Source organism: Artemia franciscana, chromosome 8, assembly GCF_032884065.1.
Source record: "Artemia franciscana chromosome 8, ASM3288406v1, whole genome shotgun sequence".
NCBI lineage: Eukaryota > Metazoa > Arthropoda > Branchiopoda > Anostraca > Artemiidae > Artemia > Artemia franciscana.
In genome coordinates this window covers 1,408,255-1,427,407 of record NC_088870.1, presented here as the reverse complement: position 1 = coordinate 1,427,407, position 19,153 = coordinate 1,408,255, and the positions used below count along the sequence as shown (strand labels likewise).

The 19,153-nt window shown below is 35.4% G+C and overlaps 1 protein-coding gene across 1 annotated transcript in view; it reads right to left on the bottom strand.

Annotated features, from left to right (window-relative positions):
* Nucleotides 1-19,153, bottom strand: part of LOC136029863 (B-cell receptor CD22-like) — a 252,212-nt gene that overhangs the window by 191,959 nt on the left and 41,100 nt on the right. Inside the window, exon 4 of the mRNA XM_065708320.1 lies at nt 7,239-7,349. Coding sequence (XP_065564392.1) covers nt 7,239-7,349 — 111 coding nt within the window. The remainder of the gene's footprint in view (nt 1-7,238; nt 7,350-19,153) is intronic.

The window sequence follows — 19,153 nt, the reverse complement described above, 5'->3', positions numbered from 1 at the left end:
ACTTTTTCATTTATATTGAGCCCGAGTTAACATTCCAAATTTTATAATTGCCCCAAAACTATTCCATTGTTGGTACTTCCTTGTAAACACAAATAAAAAAAGTTATATTTTCTCTACTGAAGTGCGTGCAGACACATCACTTTTACTGCCTCTTGGGTAATTTAGTTTTCCAACGTGCGTGGTAATATAGCGTGTGGATACTGACATCTAGAACAAAATTACCTAGATAAAATACATTCTCCCACAAAAGACAAAAACCATATAACTAACACAGCCCACTGATCCACAAAAAGCCTGGAAGCAATCTAAAATGCTGCAAGTAGTAGGGAGCATGACGCGGTTACTTACCATTCGTAGATGGTACTTAACGATATTAAGTTTCTTATTTGCATCCGTTGGAACGTTTTTTTTCACACTGTATGATCGCGATGAAAAATGTCCATCGTTAGATACTTCTGCATCTTAAAAAACATGTTTTTTATGCTGATCAGATCAGTCAATATTGTCGCATTCGGGCAATTTGGTTTACCTATCATTTGCTTTCACAGTGTGTGGGCCCTGGTATTTAGAAAAAACTATCGAAAAGCCAAATGACTCAAAAAGTATGATGCAGCTGCTAAAGTAGCCTCAATAGATGATGTTTAACAAAACCTCGTTGTTTTATAGGCCTCTCACTCAACTTTTTACTCCACTTTTTCTGGTAACTAAACATTTCTATGGTTATAACTTTGGTTTCTAAGTTTTGAAAAACATATTTCGTATGTTCAAAAAAGTATAATTCATCACCTCCTAGCAAATTTTTTTATCATTCTAGGAGCTGAAGACACAGCAGACGTGATAATCGACTGCAAAATTTCGCTCTTGATAGAATTAAATAAAAAAAAACTAATTTTTTTAGCTGAAAGTAAGGAGCGACATTAAAACTTAAAACGAACAGAAATTACTCCGTATATGAAATGGGTTGTCCCCTCCGCAATCCCTCGCTCTTTACGCTAAAGCTTTTAATTGTTTTAAAAAGTAGAATTGTGGCAAATAGTCAAACTTTAGCGTAACAAAATAATGTTTTCATCGAGCTAAAAGCGAAACAAAGCGAAACAAAATTTCGGCAGTATCAATACTGCGTACACTGATGCAATGACGGAGCTTGATATCAAAGAACTTGAAGAAATTTCCACTTTTTCTAGGTTTTCCAACCAAATTTGAACAATTCTTAATATAAGAAATTTGTGAAGACGAAATTGATTTACAAATCGACGCTAACCCTTTGTTTAAAACACTTGTTGGTGACCTTGTACTTGATACAATCGGTCGTTATGGTATTTCGGCTGATGGATTTTTGGAAGACCATATAATTTAGGACGTAAGGAACTGCACATAAATGCACATACACATGAAAATTTAAAGTACCAAGGACATCAAAATAACCTTAAAAAATATTTTGCTATTCCAAAGTAATAAAACTTTTAAAGTAGAACAACATTTTCGATGTTACCACGTTGAATTGTGGAAATTAATAAGCAAAAAATTAGTTAAATTTGACAATGATTTTTGTCTACCAAAATTCATAACTAAGGGGATTCTATACCTTAAAGGATCTCCCTGTCTCGTCCACTACAAACATATTTGGTTTGTGTTACCAAACTGTTCAGAATTGATTGGTTTGTCCTGTCGTAACTTGTTGAGCTTGGATAAAATATCCGAATTAATGACAGAAAACTAAAATCTGACACCTACTTTTCCAGAAATCTTAGAAAAACCATTGGACTTTCCCTGTTATGTGTTGGAGATAAAAATATCCAGTTTCAATGACACTTACATCATTAGAAAGTGTGATTTTTTTTTCTTCGGTTAAACAGAGCAGATTTTTTTTTAGTTCAGGAAAGGACAGTCCCCAAAAATACTCTAGCGTGCCTGCTAGGAAAACGCAAAAATAAACAGCTCCAAGGAAATATCATATGAGCAGCTTAGCAGCTTTGAGAGCTTCCTGTGGTGTGGCCCTCTTTAATTGAAAACATAGCCAGGGCTGTAAAAATACATTGTCTTTTCAATCGGATTTCAGCGGCTTATCGAAAATCTCTGTCGTTTATCTGGTTATTTTTGGGGGTAAAATTTCTTTTTGGAATGCAAGGAAAGGAAAAGCGGAAAAATTTATATCTTTAATTAAAATCAGGTAAGATTAAAAAAAAATTGAACATCATTCGATAAGAGCAATGCAATGATCCTCTTTAAATCTCCATTGCCTGTACAGGAGAGGGATGACACACATACTATTAAAACACTTCCATACTGCATGTAAAACAAAATACAAAAAAAAAATTCAGACAGAGAGAGAAAGAGGGAGGTAACAACCTCACTTATTCTTAAGAATTTATCTTGATCACTGACTTCTGAGAGAGATAGTAGTTACTCAAATGAATTTTACTTACAGTTACAAGAAAAAATTGGGTTCTAGGTAGAAATATGGCGCTTTTATTAGGGGGTAGAAAAAGAGGTAGATGGTATCTTTGCCTATAAATTTGGTGCAGAAAAAGAAAACAGTTATTTCTATAGACTAATGCAATTTCGTAGGAGTAAAAATCTAGGCATAACCAATAAAGTTTTGGTTATAAAATGGCCCATAAGGTAACATGATATTTGTATGCTCGTAAGACAGCTCTCTTTATTGATCATGTTATTGTAGCCTACAACAAAGACTCGCAGGATTAATAGAATATACTAGGGTATATAGGAGTGTTGTTTTTGATGTTAAAACTAAAGATCAGCATTTAGTAGTGTCTAGGGTTAATTTAAAGCTGAAACTTAGGAAACGTAACTGCGTCACAGGAAGTTATAACGTTATCAGACTCCAGGGTGAGAATTTGAGAGAAACTTTCCACGAATGGTCGAATACCTAACTGGAGAGTTTAAAATCAGGCAATGTAGAAGATGGATGGAATAATTTTGGGAAAATAATTTATGAAGTTGTCGATTGTGTATTGATGAAGTTACTGAAGAACACTGGAAATGCAGCTAGAAGTATTAGTGAAGATGCTTAATGTTAAATAGAGAGGAGAAGGGGCTTGTAAAAGAATTGTCTGAGTGATAGATCATGTGAAAATTAGAGGAATATAAGGAAAGTGGAGAAAGTATTAAAATATGAACTAAGGAGGTGTGAAATGGAGGCTATGGATAAAATTGCTGGAGATCTGGAAGATACAGAAGACGGCATAATAGCAAAATATCGTACTGGCATGACAACAAATTGAGAGGGAGTAGTCAAAATGAGCTTGTCCCAGTTACAGATAGGTACGGGGCCACAATTAGTGATAAGGATAGAGTTAAACAGAGACACACAGAACTTTTTGAGAATGTGCTAAACCGGGATAGAGCTACAGGAAAAGATATAGCCTCTACTGCAACTATACTGCATGCTTACATGAACAAGTATCTTCTGTACAATTATTAAAAGTCGTTAGTACAGAACAAGGTAAAGACCATTATGATTCTCCTGCACAGAATTGGGTTCATGCTGAGCGAAAAATCATAATTGCAATCCAGGCGACGAATCCGATTTTTTAGATTCCTGGTAGGCCTGGAGGTAGAGATGGCGTACTTAACTCCAAAAAGATTAAGAATGTGATCTAGACAATTAGGACAGCTCCTGAAAAATTGCATACCTCAGTAAGACAACTATGGAGCAGATCAGACTCTTCGACGTTGGCTCAAGAGCAATTCCTTTCAACAGAATGCGTCTCAGAAAAGGTCAGTTACTAATGCTCCGGCTGGGGGACAGGACGTGGAACAACATAGATTTAAGCATCCCGATTACGACAGAAATGAAATAGGTTCTTTTACCATGGCTCAACAAAAATTGCTAGGGTCAAGACCTTCCTCTCAAGCCCTACTGTTTCCAAAAAAAAATTCACCGATAGCTAAACTTAAGGGTGGGATGGCTATTTAGAAAATTCACATTCGGGACGCTTCGGGAACATGTTCTCCAGAAGAGAAATCTCTTCATTTAAGTTGCCTCGAGATGAGAGAACCTAACACGATCAAAGCCTTTGCGGAGGAGCTAAGAAACGAGGTCTTCAAGGTAGTGATAGAAAATCCGACAGTAGTCAACTACATAAACATAGAGGGCAGAACCCATTCCTTTGTCGTAGAGAAGGAATCCATTAAACAACTTCAAGATTACGATGTCCCTGAACTTTCAGTTAAGGGTAGATACATTGCACTCGACCTATTAGCTGACACACCGTCACGAGAGAGAGAAAATAAGCCATAGCATCTATGCCATAGCCTTTTAAGCCATTTAAGCCATAGCATCTGGTTGGCAAAGGACCAAAATTCATACCTTGTATTTCAGTGCAGCATAATTTTCAGATAATTTAGTAACTCTCAGGTTTCATCCGTCGTTTAGACCCCAGCCCATGAAACCCCCCGAGGACCTTTTTCTATCCTTTTTCCGCGCTAGATGTAGACCCAGACTTGTATACAGTAAGGATATTATCGACCTACGAAAAACGAACGGCTAACGTGGCGATCAGAAATAAGAGAAAGAGATTCGTTATCCCCTTTTTCTAATTTAACATCAAAAGAAGTAGCAGTGGGAACTATCTTTTCTTGGATAAAAGAGTTTATATCTATGATATATGATACAGCAGTAGAACATGGTAAAAAGGAAAAGCACACGAGACAAGATTCATGACAGCTTCATGGGTGCTATGGAAATCTGTACCACTTGCGGATATAATAAGCACTGCAGGCTGGTACTTGGAGATTACACCTAGACGAAATTACCTTCACGAAATAGAAGATCGAACTGATGTTCAAGAATTTTTCATGGTTCAGACATTTCTATAAATTATACACTGAATTATTTGAGCTGATAATTAAATGATAGATTAACTGAGGAGCCAACCACCAATTTGGTTGAAATCTAACCTTTTGTTAATATTGTAACAGTGTGTAAGGTAAGTGCCGACGCCAAAGCCAAACTTTCGAATATACGTTCATTTTGGGTAGCCACAATATTTACCTTACACATTGGTACATAGCCCCTCCCTACTCCCCGCTTATAGGGGGCTATGGAGTTATCACATATTTAGGGTCAAAAGAAAAACTAATTGAGATTTAGATTTGTATGTAGGGCTGTTTTGTCGTGGAGATGTTTTCGCAGAAATTTTGTGGGCGTTGAACTCCGGCTTCGTGTTACAAAACCGAAGAAGGTTTTGTTAATAATGTACAAATGTGTAAGGTAAGTATTGTGGCTAGCCAGACCAAATTTTCTGGTTCGGCATTCGTATTGAAGCAGGTGTTAAGCAGAGTTGTGTTCTAGTCCCACTTACATGGATCCTTTTGATGGACTTTGTCTTAAGGAGCACAGAAAATGGGAGAACAATGGGAGCAATGCGAGAATATCAAATCAAGCGGGAAAGTAAAACTTTCCAGGAATTAGACTATACTGATGAGTTAACCATCCTAGATTAAAGTGTGAGCAAAATGAATGAGCTTTTAGAGATTTCGTGAGACATTTTTAGGTTCAAAACAAAAACTAATCAAGATTTAGATTTGTGTGTAGGGCTGTTTTGTCGTGGAGATGTTTTCCCAGAATTTTCGTGGGTGTTGAACTCCGGCTTCGTGTTACAAAACCGAAGAAGGTTTTGTTAATAATGTACCAATGTGTAAGGCAAGTATGTGGCTAGCCAAACTGAATTTTTTGGGTTGGCATTCGTACTGAAGCAGGTGTTAAGCAGAGTTGTGTTCTAGTCCCACTTATATGGATCCTTTTGATGGACTTTGTCCTAAGGAGCACAGAAAATGGGAGAACAGTGGGAGCAATGTGAAAATATTAAATCAAGCGGGGAAGTAAAACTTTCCAGGAATTAGACTATACTGATGAGTTAACCATCCTAGATCAAAGTGTGAGCAAAATGAATGAGCTTTTAGAGATTTTATGAGACATATTTAGGTTCAAAACAAAAACTAATCGAGATTTAGATTTGTGTTTAGGGCTGCTTTGTCTAGGAGATGTTTTCCCAGAATTTTTGTGGGCGTTGAACTCCGGCTTCGCGTTACGAAACCGAAGAAGGTTTTGTTAATAATGTACCAATGTGTAAGGCAAGTATTGTGGCTAGCCAAACTGAATTTTTTGGGTTGGCATTCGTACTGAAGCAGGTGTTAAGCATAGTTGTGTTCAAGTCCCACTTATATGGATCCTCTTGATGGACTTTGTCCTAAGGAGTACAGAAAATGGGAGAGCAATGGGAGCAATGCGAGAATATCAAATCAAGCGGGGAAGTAAAACTTTCCAGGAACTAGACTATACTGATGAGTTAACCATATTAAATCAAAGTGTGAGCAAAATGAACGAACTTTTAAGAGATTTTGTGAGTTCAGGGTGCTAGAACAGGTTTGGAAATTGATGTTAAGAAAACTAACTCACTAAGGTTAGGAGTAAGTGAAAATGAAAAGGTGTCGTTGGGTAACCAAATGATAAATCAAGTGGACAGCTTCACTTACCTTATAATTATTATTAGTAAAGGTGGTGGGTACGGTGCAGATGCTAAAAATAGAATAGCCAAGGCTTAAGGTGTTTTTTTGCAGTTGTAAAATACGTGGAAGAACAGGAACATAAGCCTGCAAATCAAGACGAGAGTTTCGGAAGCTACAGTGATGACAGTGGTCAAATGTGCTTCTGACGTATACGCGTTATTTAAAACAGTTGGCTGTGTGAAAATTGTGGTTTAATCCCGCTTTCTAGAACTATAATGAGAGAAAGGTTGGAATGGTTAGTTCAAATTCTGCAGATGGAAGATGACAGACGGCCGAAGATAGTCCTTTTTGGCAAATCGTCTAGGGCTAAACAAAAAGCAGACCATCCTTAACACCTCATGCTATGTGTAAATCATATGTTCGGTTGGGACACAAAAAAAGAAATAAAATCTGTATTTTCGCCAACATTGTAAAAGATTATAGTTTCAAACTAATGCCGAAATATTTGTCATAAATTGAACTTCAGTCTAATTTTGATTTAAAATTTTATTTTTGATAAATTTTTACTTTGAACTAAAGTTTAAATGGTGCTTTTCATTAATTTTTTATGTATGTTTTTGTCTGGGCGTCTTCGTAATAGTTAAGTTTTAATTTTTTGGAAGAAGTCTGTTCTATTTCACAAATTGCTTATGAATATATGTTCTCCTAAATTTGTGTTTAGCCTATTGATTGTACTATTAATAGTGTTAATAATTAATAAATACCTCCGTTGGATACACAACTGAACTCAATAATCGATCCTTCTTGATAAGGGCCTGCCACTCCGTGTATTTCGCTTCCTCCTCCGTCAAATATCTTTGGAGGGCCAGGCGGAACTAAAAAAACATATCTAGTTTACAAGTAATATGAAACTTTAACTGGAGTAATTTATCTAGAATCTGAATAATATTTGACATTTGACAATCACGAAAATAACATTTTTTGTCTGAAATTGATTTTAGATGTATATATTTAAATATATATATATATATATATATATATATATATATATATATATATATATATATATATATATATATATATATATAGTATACAATGCCGAAGACCACACTGTCTTTCCATAATGCAACCACAGAAGAGAGAATAATGAGGTCTTCTTTCCCAAGACAGTGAACCAACAAAACCTATTTGAATAATTCAGCCCTATATCTAAGGGCCGTCTTCAGGAAAGAAAATAATAAACAATAAAACACTTGCAGTAAAAGCTCTCGGCTAAAAATCCATTTTTTTTTCTTTTTTTTAAATAGCCTTGGCATCATTACTTTTTAACGAAAAGCTCAGCCAAGATTGTGTGATAAAAGCTAACATTTTACAAGCTAAAAAAGTTCATTCATTGAACTAACAGTATTTATTAAAAATTGGAATAATTTCTTATTGCGATATTTGCCTTCTCTGCAGCTAATCTTGTAGTTCTTTTGGGACTGGGTCTGTTTTTATTCGTTCCTATTTTTATTTTATTTTGAATTATATTATTTTCTATAATTAATTTTGTGTACATAGAGTTGAGTGTGTATTCACCCAAGTCTCTAATTAGGGATGTATTATCATTTAAGTCTCGTTTGATTTCTATTGCCTCGCGGACAGTTTGTTTGATTCCTTGGTCATTGCTAATTAGAATTAAATAAAAAAAACAAGTTTTTTTTACGGAAAGTAAAGAGCGACATTAAAACTTAAAACGAACAGAAATTACTTCGTATATGAAAGGGGCTGCTTCCTCATCAAGGCCCCACTCATTACGCTAAAGTTTGACTCTTTCTCTTAACTCTCCTTTTTAAAACAGTAAGAAACTTTAGCATAAAGAGCGGGGCGTTGATGAGGAAGCAGCCCCTTTTATATACGAAGTAATTTCTGTTCGTTTTAAGTTTTAATGTCGCTCCTTACTTTCCGTTAAAAAAAACTTGTTTTTTTTTATTTAATTTCTGAACGTTTTTGAATCAATGCATGTTTTGATTTTGGCTCTCCGCAGATGAATAATTAAAACGAAATTTGCATATTTATTTTGTTGGCTAATTGGCTTTCTCTTAGTTTTTATCGAATGATTGTGATAAAAAAAAAGGAGCGGAGGAGGAGGCCTAGTTGCCCTCCGATTTTTGGTTACTTAAAAAGGCAACTAGAACTTTTAGTTTTTTACGAATGTTTTTATTAGTAAAAGATATACGTAACTTACAAATTAGCTTACGTGTCGAACTTCTGTATTCTCATGTTTTTATTACGTATATGAATGGGTTCACCTTCTCGTCAGTACCTCCCTCTTTACACTAAGCCTTATTGTCCCAATTTCTTAAGAATGACCCCTGAATCACAAAAGCCGTAGAATAAATAGTTGAAATTACTAAAAATTCTTTGACGTAAAGAGCGAGGTATTAGGAGGAGGTGAGCCCATCATATGCGCAATAATTTCTGTTTGTTTTAAGTTTTAATGCTTCTCCTTTCTTTCAGTTGAAAAAACATTTTGATATTTATTTTGTCATTTTTTTAAATAATGCTAGAAAATCCTGCGCTCCCTTCATGAAACCTTTCTTCCCCCATGACAAATTCCTCCACGGAAAGTTCCCCCAACATATCCCCCTCTTCTCAACCCCCTCCCCCCAACTTAGAAATCCCCCAGAAACCGTCTGTACACTTCCGAATAACCATAACTATATGTAAGCACTGCTCAAAGTTTGTAACTTGTGGCCCCTCCCACGGGGACTGTGGGGGAGTAAGTCGTCCCCAAAGAAAGTTATAAGATTTTTTGACTACGCTAAATAAATTGGATATCTCAGAATTTTGATCCGGTGACTTTGGGAAAACAATTAGCGTGGGAGAGGGCCTCGGTGCCCTCCATTTTTTTTTGTCACTTAAAAAGAGCACTAGAACTTTTTATTTCCGTTAGAATGAGCCCTCTCGCAAGATCCTAGGACCACTGAGTCGATACGATGACCCCTGGGAAAAAAACAAATAAACACGGATCCGTGATCTGCCTTCTGGCAAAAAATTCAAATTCCAAATTTTTTAGATAAGAGCTTGAAACTTCTACTATAGGGTTCTCTGATACGCTGAATCTGATGATGTGATTTTCGTTAAGATTCTATGTCTTTTAGGGGTTGTTTCCCCCTATTTCCAAAAATAAGGCAAATTTTCTCAGGCTCGTAACTTTTGATGGATAAGATTAAATTTGACGAAACATATATATTTAAAATCAGCATTAAAATGCGATTCTTTTGATGTAGCTATTGGTATCAAAATCCATTTTTTAGATTTTTGGTTACTATTGAACCGGTTCGCTCCTTACTACAGTTCGCTACCACGAACTGTTTGATTGTTTCGTCAAATAGAACATAATGGTTTGGTTTTCAAAAATATGATTGCTTAAAGCTGAATTGAAAGATATGGGGTTATTTCTAGATTTTAATGCTTTTTCAATACTTTCTTTGTGTTGCTGTAATCTTGGTCCTAAATTTTGGTGGGTTCGACCAGTGTAATAATTTCCACAACTACATGGTATTTGATACACCCCTCTTAGACGAGAAACTGGGGTTTTATCCTTGCCAGAATTGAGAAGATTCATTATACTTAAATTAATTGTGAATACAACCCGTAAATTGTTTTTTAAACAAAATTTTTCAGTTTTGAAGTAATTTTCTGAATATAAGGTAGGTAAATCATGCTTTTGGGTTTATTCTGGTGTGGGATTTAATTTTTAATAAATACAGTTAGTTCAATAAATGAACCTTTTTAGCTTGTAAAATGTTAGCTTTTATCACACAGTCTTGGCTGAGCTTTTCGTTAAGAAGTAATGATGCCAAGGCTATTTAAAAAAAAAATGGATTTTTAGCCGAGAGCTTTTATTGTAAGTGTTTTATTGTTTATTATTTTCTTTGCTTTCCCTTAGATATAGGGCCGAAATATTCAAATAGGTTTTGTTGGTTCACTGTCTTGGGAAAGAAGTCCTAATTATTGTCTCTTCTGTGGTTGTATATATAGTATAAGTACTCAGAAGGACCCTGATTATTGTCATTTACACAATGTGTCGATTCTTACACAATTCCTCCAATGTTCGTTGCACTTCACTTATAGTTTAGGATTTCTGTAATTATTTTTGGAACAAATTTTCATCCAACAAGTAAAATTCTTTTCAAAAATACAGTTTTCGAAAATAAAAATAGTTATCATACTTGCCGCTTAATGTCATTGATAGAACGCAATTAAAAATTGACCAACATCAGTAACTAATAGATATATCAAATATAAACATTTAAAGTTATAGTAGCGAGGAAAACTAAGGACAAAAAGCTTTTATACCTCGTTATTGGCGTGATATGACAAGTTCCAATCTTGGGTGTTCCATATTTTTTGTTAGCATAATATTTAGAAGATTTAACTATGTCATTGACAGAATGTCATTGACATTCAGGGTCCGCTTAATGTCATTGACAGAATGCAATTAAAAATTTCCCAGCTTCAGTAACTAACAGATATTTCAAATATAAACATTTAAAGTTATAGTAACAAGGAAAATTAAGGATAAAAAGCTTTTATACCTCGTTATCGCCGTGATATGACAAGCTCCAATCTTGGGTGTTCCAGATTTTTTGTCAGCATAATATTTAGAAGATTTAATTAAAAATCTCTGTTGGCGGGACGTCAACTGGTCGGAAGAGGAGGGAGCCGAGATGGGCTACTAACTAAGGAAAAAATAATGAATCTTTTTAACTGTTATACTCTAGAAGATGTAGTTCCCTACAAGCTACTAGCGTTATAAACAACTGACTATTTTCAACCCGCCAAGTTTCCATCTTGATCGTTCCATCATTTCCAGATCATAAAGGTCATTAGGTTGATCCTAAGGTCAAGGGTTTATGTCTTCCCCTTCCTAAAGCCTCTGCTGTTTCTAGGTTGATATTAAAGATTGTAGCTAATAATGATCGACCCTCCATCCCTAGACAGCAGTGGAAACCCGTCAGTGCACCTCAAAGTAGTGAAGGGACGTCAATACCATTTAGCTTTACGCCGAGCGAGATGGTGGCAAACACGCTGGTGATCTGCACGAGGGTGATCTGCCAGATTGGGGACCTTGCGATCAAATAGATCTCCATGAAACATCTATGGATCTCAGACCTCGTAAAAAAAAAATTTGATATGGCTACGGCGTCTCCGGTATGCGGCACGGCCCTCGTATTGGCGCGGGTGTCGAGAGGTCCATGTTAAATATGTGAAAGAGGTCCATGAAACTAGTGCTTGTTATAAATCCCTGAATCCGTTAAATGTTGGCCAAATTAAATATTTTCAAGCTTCTATATTTGTGAACCAGTGTATGAATGGTCTAGTTCCTGTATTTTTTAAGAAGTTTTATTTTTTGAAGAACCAAATGCATGATTATGAAACGAGAAATAGTAATAATATAGCAATTAAGTCAACAGATGCAGCTAGATCAGCATTTACGGTAAGATATATGGCCCCCCTTATATGGAATAAATTGCCAGTGAGCATTAGGACGGTAGAACATCTGCTTTCATTTGAGAAAAATTTAAAAGGTCATTTATTAGAAAGTAATTAAATTTTTTAGGGGGGAGAGCAGGGATGAAGTCTCTGGAGTGTGGTATAGTGAGATTTTTTTTGGGGGGGAGGAGATATTTTTTGGGATGTGAATAATGTGTTGATTGTTTAAATGAGAGAGATTGATTTCAAGTCTGAGTCGATTATGGTTATGTTGTGATTTATGATGGAATATAATTTATTTCTTATTACTGCCGTGCGCCTGCAAAACTGTAATGTTTTTGTTAGCACGGTAGCATTTTGTAGAAGATGTGTTTTGGTTTTGTATGGGATGAAAAATAAAATTCGCAAAATAAATTTATGAAAAATTCACATATTGGTATTCTAATTCTTTCCTTAGTTTGAAATATTCTCTAACTACTACTATCGAAGTTAAAAGAGGCGTAAGACAAGGTGGTGTTTTGTAACATATACTTTTTGAAATTTGTGTTTCTGGCGTGCTTACGAAAATATCATCCACACATTTCTCTGATTTTTCAGATGTTTCTTATTTTGCTTACGCTGATGATTTGCTCCTAAGTAGTCAAACTAGGACTGGTCTCTCAAAACGGTATCTCCTGTTTCCAATGCTTGTTCTGGGATTGGCCTTTCGCTGAATAAAGAGAAGTGTGTGCTTTTATCTATCTCTTCAACTTCTTATCTCCTCTCAATTGAGACATTTTCTCTATTCTATCTGTTGATTCTTTGCGATGTTTGGGCATAACCCTAACTAATAATCTTTCCAGTTTTCGTCAGCGCACTGTTGACGATATTTCTAAAAGAACACAATTTGAATTTGGGAAAATTGTTCCCAGTCGTGGGAGATATAATAGACGGGCGCTAGCAAAACTCTACTCTACATACTGCATTCAATCAGTCCTCTATACGGCAGGAATTTACCCCATCTTGAGAAAAATTGATTTAAAATTGATGACCACCTTTGTTTCTTTTAATTGTTTAGGTTGTGGGACTACAACTTTATTTTCTTCCAAACATTTATCTAGTCCAGGTTTCTTATCTTCCAAGGTATAGTAGGCATTAATGACCTAATCAATGTCAAAATCATTATCGCTATCATTTCCAATTTGTTCTGCCCATTTTACCTCGGCTTGTCTTTCTTCATTATGAAATTTATATCGCGGAATCTTTGTTGTTGTTTTTTTACAGAGGTATGGTAGGCATTGATGATCTTATCCATGTCGAAATCCCAAACCCAATCATCATCGCTATCATTTTTAATTTTGACAAGTTTTGATTTTCTCCATCCAGGTTGATTTTCATTGACTTGCTCACTTTTTAGGTGTCGCATGTCTTCTAACCGCTTGTGTCTTTGCTCTTCATTGTCATGTTTGACTTGCTCACGTGCTCGAAGTCACATGTTCTCTAACCGCTTGTGTCTTTGCTCTTCATTTTCATTTTTGACACATATTTGGATTTTCATTACTTCAGACAATTTAGCAGTGACCTTTGCGTTAGCTGCTCTTATTGGCGTCGTTGCAATTGATAGTGAAGGTAGTGGATTTTCCCATCTTATCACGTTTGATAGTTCGGATGTTAGTTTCAAAAAACCATTACTTACAGTAACTGCAAATACAAATCTTTAGTTTTTTCGTGCCTTTCAAGAGACATTATATAGTATAAATAACTGATGAGGTGAAAACTCAACAACCTTATTTATGCTATTCATGACATCGTATAAAACAATGCTTATGAGATATGGTAGCCCTGCCTTTATGACTGTACTTTCAATATGCTCCAGATTAATCTCGGGAAGTTTCCCCAGCTACTAAGCTGTGTCACCCGAAAATGATTTTCACTTCGTGCTAAAATACTCCTGGAATAGAAAAGCCCCCGTTTCCACCATCACATCCATACTACATGATCAGTCCAAATATATTATCTGAAATGAGAGGATATTAGAGGTTGAATTCCCTCTCCAGATTGATCCGCCCTTTAACCCTCCCTTGATACTTTGTGGCACTGGTGTGCAATAATGCTACACTGTATAATTGTTACTAATCATGTAATTACGTTGTATATAATGGCCCTGCATTTGGTTTAGAATGTGCATACATTTGGTGACGAATGCTACGCCATGTGGTAGTATGACCTTGCCGGATGATGTTGTATTCGCAAATGCTCGCTGTCTTTAGACATCCAATTTTAATCCCATAGACATGCGAATATAACAATGTAATTACCTCATTTTTAACTAAAAATGGTTAGACGGATCCTTTATATTAGTGATTGCGTTAATAAGCAGTGACTCATTGGAAGAACACATAAAAAAAAAAAAAGACAGAAGGAGAAAAGGAAGACTGTTTTCCTAAATTAGTGATTAATATAGACCAGCACTTGAATGAGGCCTTAACCCTACTCATCCATGCAATCACATAGGTCAAACAGCATAGCTATACACAATCAACCCTAAAGAATAATCCATGGACAAGCAGTCATGTCGTCAATAAGTATAAGTCGTCATTTACCTGTGAAAGTTTTAGTTATACGACATCCGTGAAGGTGTATATGTTCACCTCCTTCAAGAGTTCACATCCCCTTTGATATTCACTCCCTTCGCATCCACTCACTCTTACTTCATTGAGTCACCATTTGTCGAGTCAACGAAAGAAGGATTACTTTTTTCTCCCCCAGATTAGTTTCAATGATTCTTCATTCTCCTCCGGAAATGGCCAAATGCATATTCCACGTTTTTGAATTTTTAAGACAATATTCTTATTATAGTGGGGTGGAAAAATCTTCACGCCCTAATGGATAAAAATGATTGAATATTTCCATGACGGATAATAATTTCCCCTTAATAAAAGTATTTTCTTAAAATTTTCTTATTTGTAGAGTTATGAATTCAATGTGGAACCGCATACTCATTGTGGTGAAATTTAATTTTCTTTTGTTTTCACTAGGAAGAAATTCAATTATCTGTATCCGCTACAGAAATGTGCATTTATTAAATAAAAAAAAATTTTTTTAATGAAAGTAAGGAGCGACATTAAAACTTAAAACGAACAGAAATTACTCCGTATATGAAAGGGGCTTTTTCTTCTCAACGCCCCGCTCTTTACGCTAAAGTTTGACTCGTTCTCTTAACTCTACATTTTAAAACAGTATAAGACTTTAGCGTAAAGAGCGGGGCGTTGAAAAGGAAAAGCCCCTTTCATATACGGAGTAATTTCTGTTCGTTTTAAGTTTTAATGTCGCTCATTACTTTCATTTAAAAAACTTGTTTTTTTATTTAATTTCTGAACGTTTTTGAATAAATGCATGTTTTGGTTTTGGCTCTCCGCAGAGGAATAATTAAAACGAAATTTGTATATTTATTTTTTTTGGCTAAATGGCTTTCTCATAATTTTGATCGAATGGTTTTGAGAAAAAAAGAGCGGGGGAGGAAGCCTAGTTGCCCTCCGATTTTCGGTTAATTAAAAAGTAAACTAGAACTTTGAATTTTATACGAACCTTTTTATAAGTAAAAAATATACGTAACTTGTAAATTAGCTTACTTAAAGAACTTTTGTACCCTTATGTTTTTATTACATATATGAGGGGGTTCGCCCCCTCGTCAGTACCTCGCTCTTTACACTAAAGCTTAAATTTTGTCCCAATTCATTAAGAATGACCCCTAAATCACAAAAGCCGCAGAATAAATAGTTGAAATTACTAAAAATACTTTGGCGTAAAGAGCGAGGTATTAGGAGGAAGTGAGTCCCTTATATGGGTAATAATTTCTGTTCGTTTTAAGTTTTGATGCTGCGGCTTACTTCCAGCTGAAAAAAAAACTTTTTCATTGTTTTTTTAAGTAATGCTAGTAAATCCTGCGCTCCCTTCATGGAAATTGTCTTCCCCCATGACAAATTCCTCGATGGACAGTTCCCTCAGCATATTCCCCTCTTCTCAACCCCTGCCTCCAACCAAAAAATCCTCCTGAAAACGCCTGTACACTTCCCAATAACTATTATTATATGTAAGCACTGGTCAAAGTTTTGAACTTGTAACCCCTCCCACGGGGACTGTGGGGGAGTAAGTCATCCCCAAAGACATAGTTATACGGTTTTTCGACTACGCTGAATAAAATGGCTATCTCAGAATTTTGATCCGTTGACTTTGGGAAAATAATTAGCGTGGGAGGGGGCCTAGGTGCCTTCCAATTTTTTGGTCACTTAAAACGGCCGCTAGAACTTTTCATTTCCGTTAGAATGATCCCTCTCGCAACATTCTAGGACAACTGGGTCGATACGATCACCCCTGGGGAAAAAAGAAAAAAAAACAAATAAACAAATAAACACGCATCCGTGATCTGCCTTCTGGCAAAAAATATAAAATTCCACATTTTTGTAGATATGAGCTTGAAACTTCTACAGTAGGGTTCTCTGTTACGCTGATATCTGATGGTGTGATGTTTGTAAAGATTCTATGACTTTTAATGGGTTTTTCCCCCTATTTTCTAAAATAATACAAATTTTCTCAGGCTCGTAACTTTTGATGGATAAGACTAAGCTTGATGAAACTTATATATTTAAAATCAGTTTAAAAATGCGATTCTTTTGCTGTAGCTATTGGTACCAAAATTCCATTTTTTAGAGTTTTGGTTACTATTAAGCCGGGTCACTCCTTACTACAGTTTGTTACCACGAACTGTTTGATTACTAAGGGGTCATAGTTGAGCATTAGAGAAGTTATTGTTAAATAACATGTGCTTATGTATATGTAGCCTTTTGCTTCTTATTCTTCTCTGGTTATATAATACTTGATGTGGTGTAAGCCAAGAGAAGGACCTGTAGACCTATAGAAGAAAACCTGTTAAAAAAAGATGATTCTTTGTAATTTATATGCACATTCTACATGCAGCCCTGGTCTACTTTAGCCCCAACCCTCTTAATATGGAAATCTATAGCTGAAATTACCTATTTTCTATTGATTCTGCCAATCTATCCCTCAACCCTAGTACCTGTTAATTGAAGCAACTGTGGCAAAACAAGTAAAAGGTGGCAGAAATCATTGGAAATCTATAATTTGGGCTATATATTTGCAAATTAGGCATGTTAGGGTTAAATTTTTTTTTTGTTCATATTTTGACTTACAAATAAAGTGAATATACCACTTGATGCCTTTTTGTGTGTTCTTTACAAATATAATAATTGCTTATATTGCTAGTTCAAGTTTAAGCACCTTGACCTTACTTAACCTAAAAAATTTTGGCAGTGAAAAACATACATTATTTTGTCAAAAATGACCAAACACATACTTTAATTGAAAATTTGGCATCAAAGAAGAAGAAAAACAGCATAATATTGTAAAATTTATTGATCCAACTTAATTGTGGAAAATCAGTGCTCATAGATTACACAACATTTAAAAAATGGATTAATAATGAAACAGTAAGTTTAAGACCAATGTTTTAAGCTTTTTTATACCCAAAAACTATTTGGGTATATTTTGGTCATTTTCAAGAACTCAAAAACTTGCAATTGAAGCACTTATTATTTTTGTAAAGAACACAAAAAAGGCATCAAGGGCAACGTTCTACAGTAGGGTTCCCTGATACGCTGAATCTGATGGTGTGATTTTCGTTAAGATTCTATGACTCTTAGGGGGTGTTTCCCCCTATTTTCTAAAATAACGCAAATTTTCTCAGGCTCGTAACTTTTGATGGGTAAGACTAAACTTTATGAAACTTATATATTTAAAATCACCATTAAAATGCGATTCTTTTGATGTATCTATTGGTACCAAAATTCCATTTTTTAGACTTTTGGTTACTATTGAGCCGGGTCGCTCCTTACTACAGTTCGTTACCACGAACTGTTTGATTATGCAGAAATATAACTTTCTCCATAAGAAAACACTATCTCTATAAGAAAATTATTTTAGTAAACAGAAAATTTTTAACTATTAACACAAAATTTCTCGAAGAGTTTCACAAGTCAAACTGAAATATATAGCTGGATTTACTAAAGTGCTGTATTTTCTACATAAGGATGTAAAAAAAGAATCATTAGATTGTCGTGGTTCTCACTAAAACAAAATCCAAAATCATTACAAAAAAACCTTAGACATTCAAAAATATACCCTTATAACCAAATCCAGTTAAGAGCTTTTTCAATCGGTAAAAATGTACAGAAAGTCTAACACCTAAAGTTCACACGAATAAAGAAAACAAACCAAAAACAAATTACTATTCAATAATCACAGCTAATGATAGCTTTAGATATTCACCATAAAAACCTTTTGAAAAGATAAAATATTCTAATGTGTCGTCCTTTGAATTCTGACAGAGGAAGCACTTAGGGAAGGTCTGGAAAAACAGGAGGAAGGAAGTAGGAAGGTGATGAAAAACAAGTGAGCTCGGTTCCGTACAACCACCTATTACCCTTTCAATTTCAGTTCTGATTCGCGATAAGTACAAGCTGTACAGACACAAAAGGAAGTGACAAAACAGTGGGGGAAACTGGCACCTTTCCCAGCTTATCTTCCAATTGTTAGGCAAATCCCCACCAGTATAGCCGAATTTTTGAACTTCGCTGCAATATTCTGCAATTGGTAAATCCTCTTAATCAGTTGTCCCCCTTATTCAGTTGGAAGGGGGGAGATATAATTTTAAAGAGGGCGGTAGGAAAAAAATTTGTACGATAACTGTCACCGGAGATTCTTCCTTGATTGGATTTCCAACGCCAAAGTTCTCCAAAGCCTTTAAGTCAATAAGTTATTGGACAAAAAAAGATGCATCGCTAGGACCCACCAAGGTTATTGAAAGCGCCCATCTCCTGAAGATAGATCTTGATGACCGAGTATAGAATTTTCTTCTTAGGGGTACCCCCTCCCCACCCAAAAGCAAATAAAAGACAATTTTTCGTCGATCAGCCTGCATATCTTCTCCGTCCAGTCAGAGATAGAAGTTTATATAGGAGTTACGTTAACAGCCTAACAAAATAAAAGATATTATAACAACTTTCGAGAGTGTATAAGACTTGAAGGGGGTAAATCCCTGCCTAAATCCTAAGTCTTTTTGTCGGTTATGACTTTTTAATAACAAAGTATTTGGATCATAGTGCTTCGAGATACCCAAATATATTTAGATAAGTTAAATATA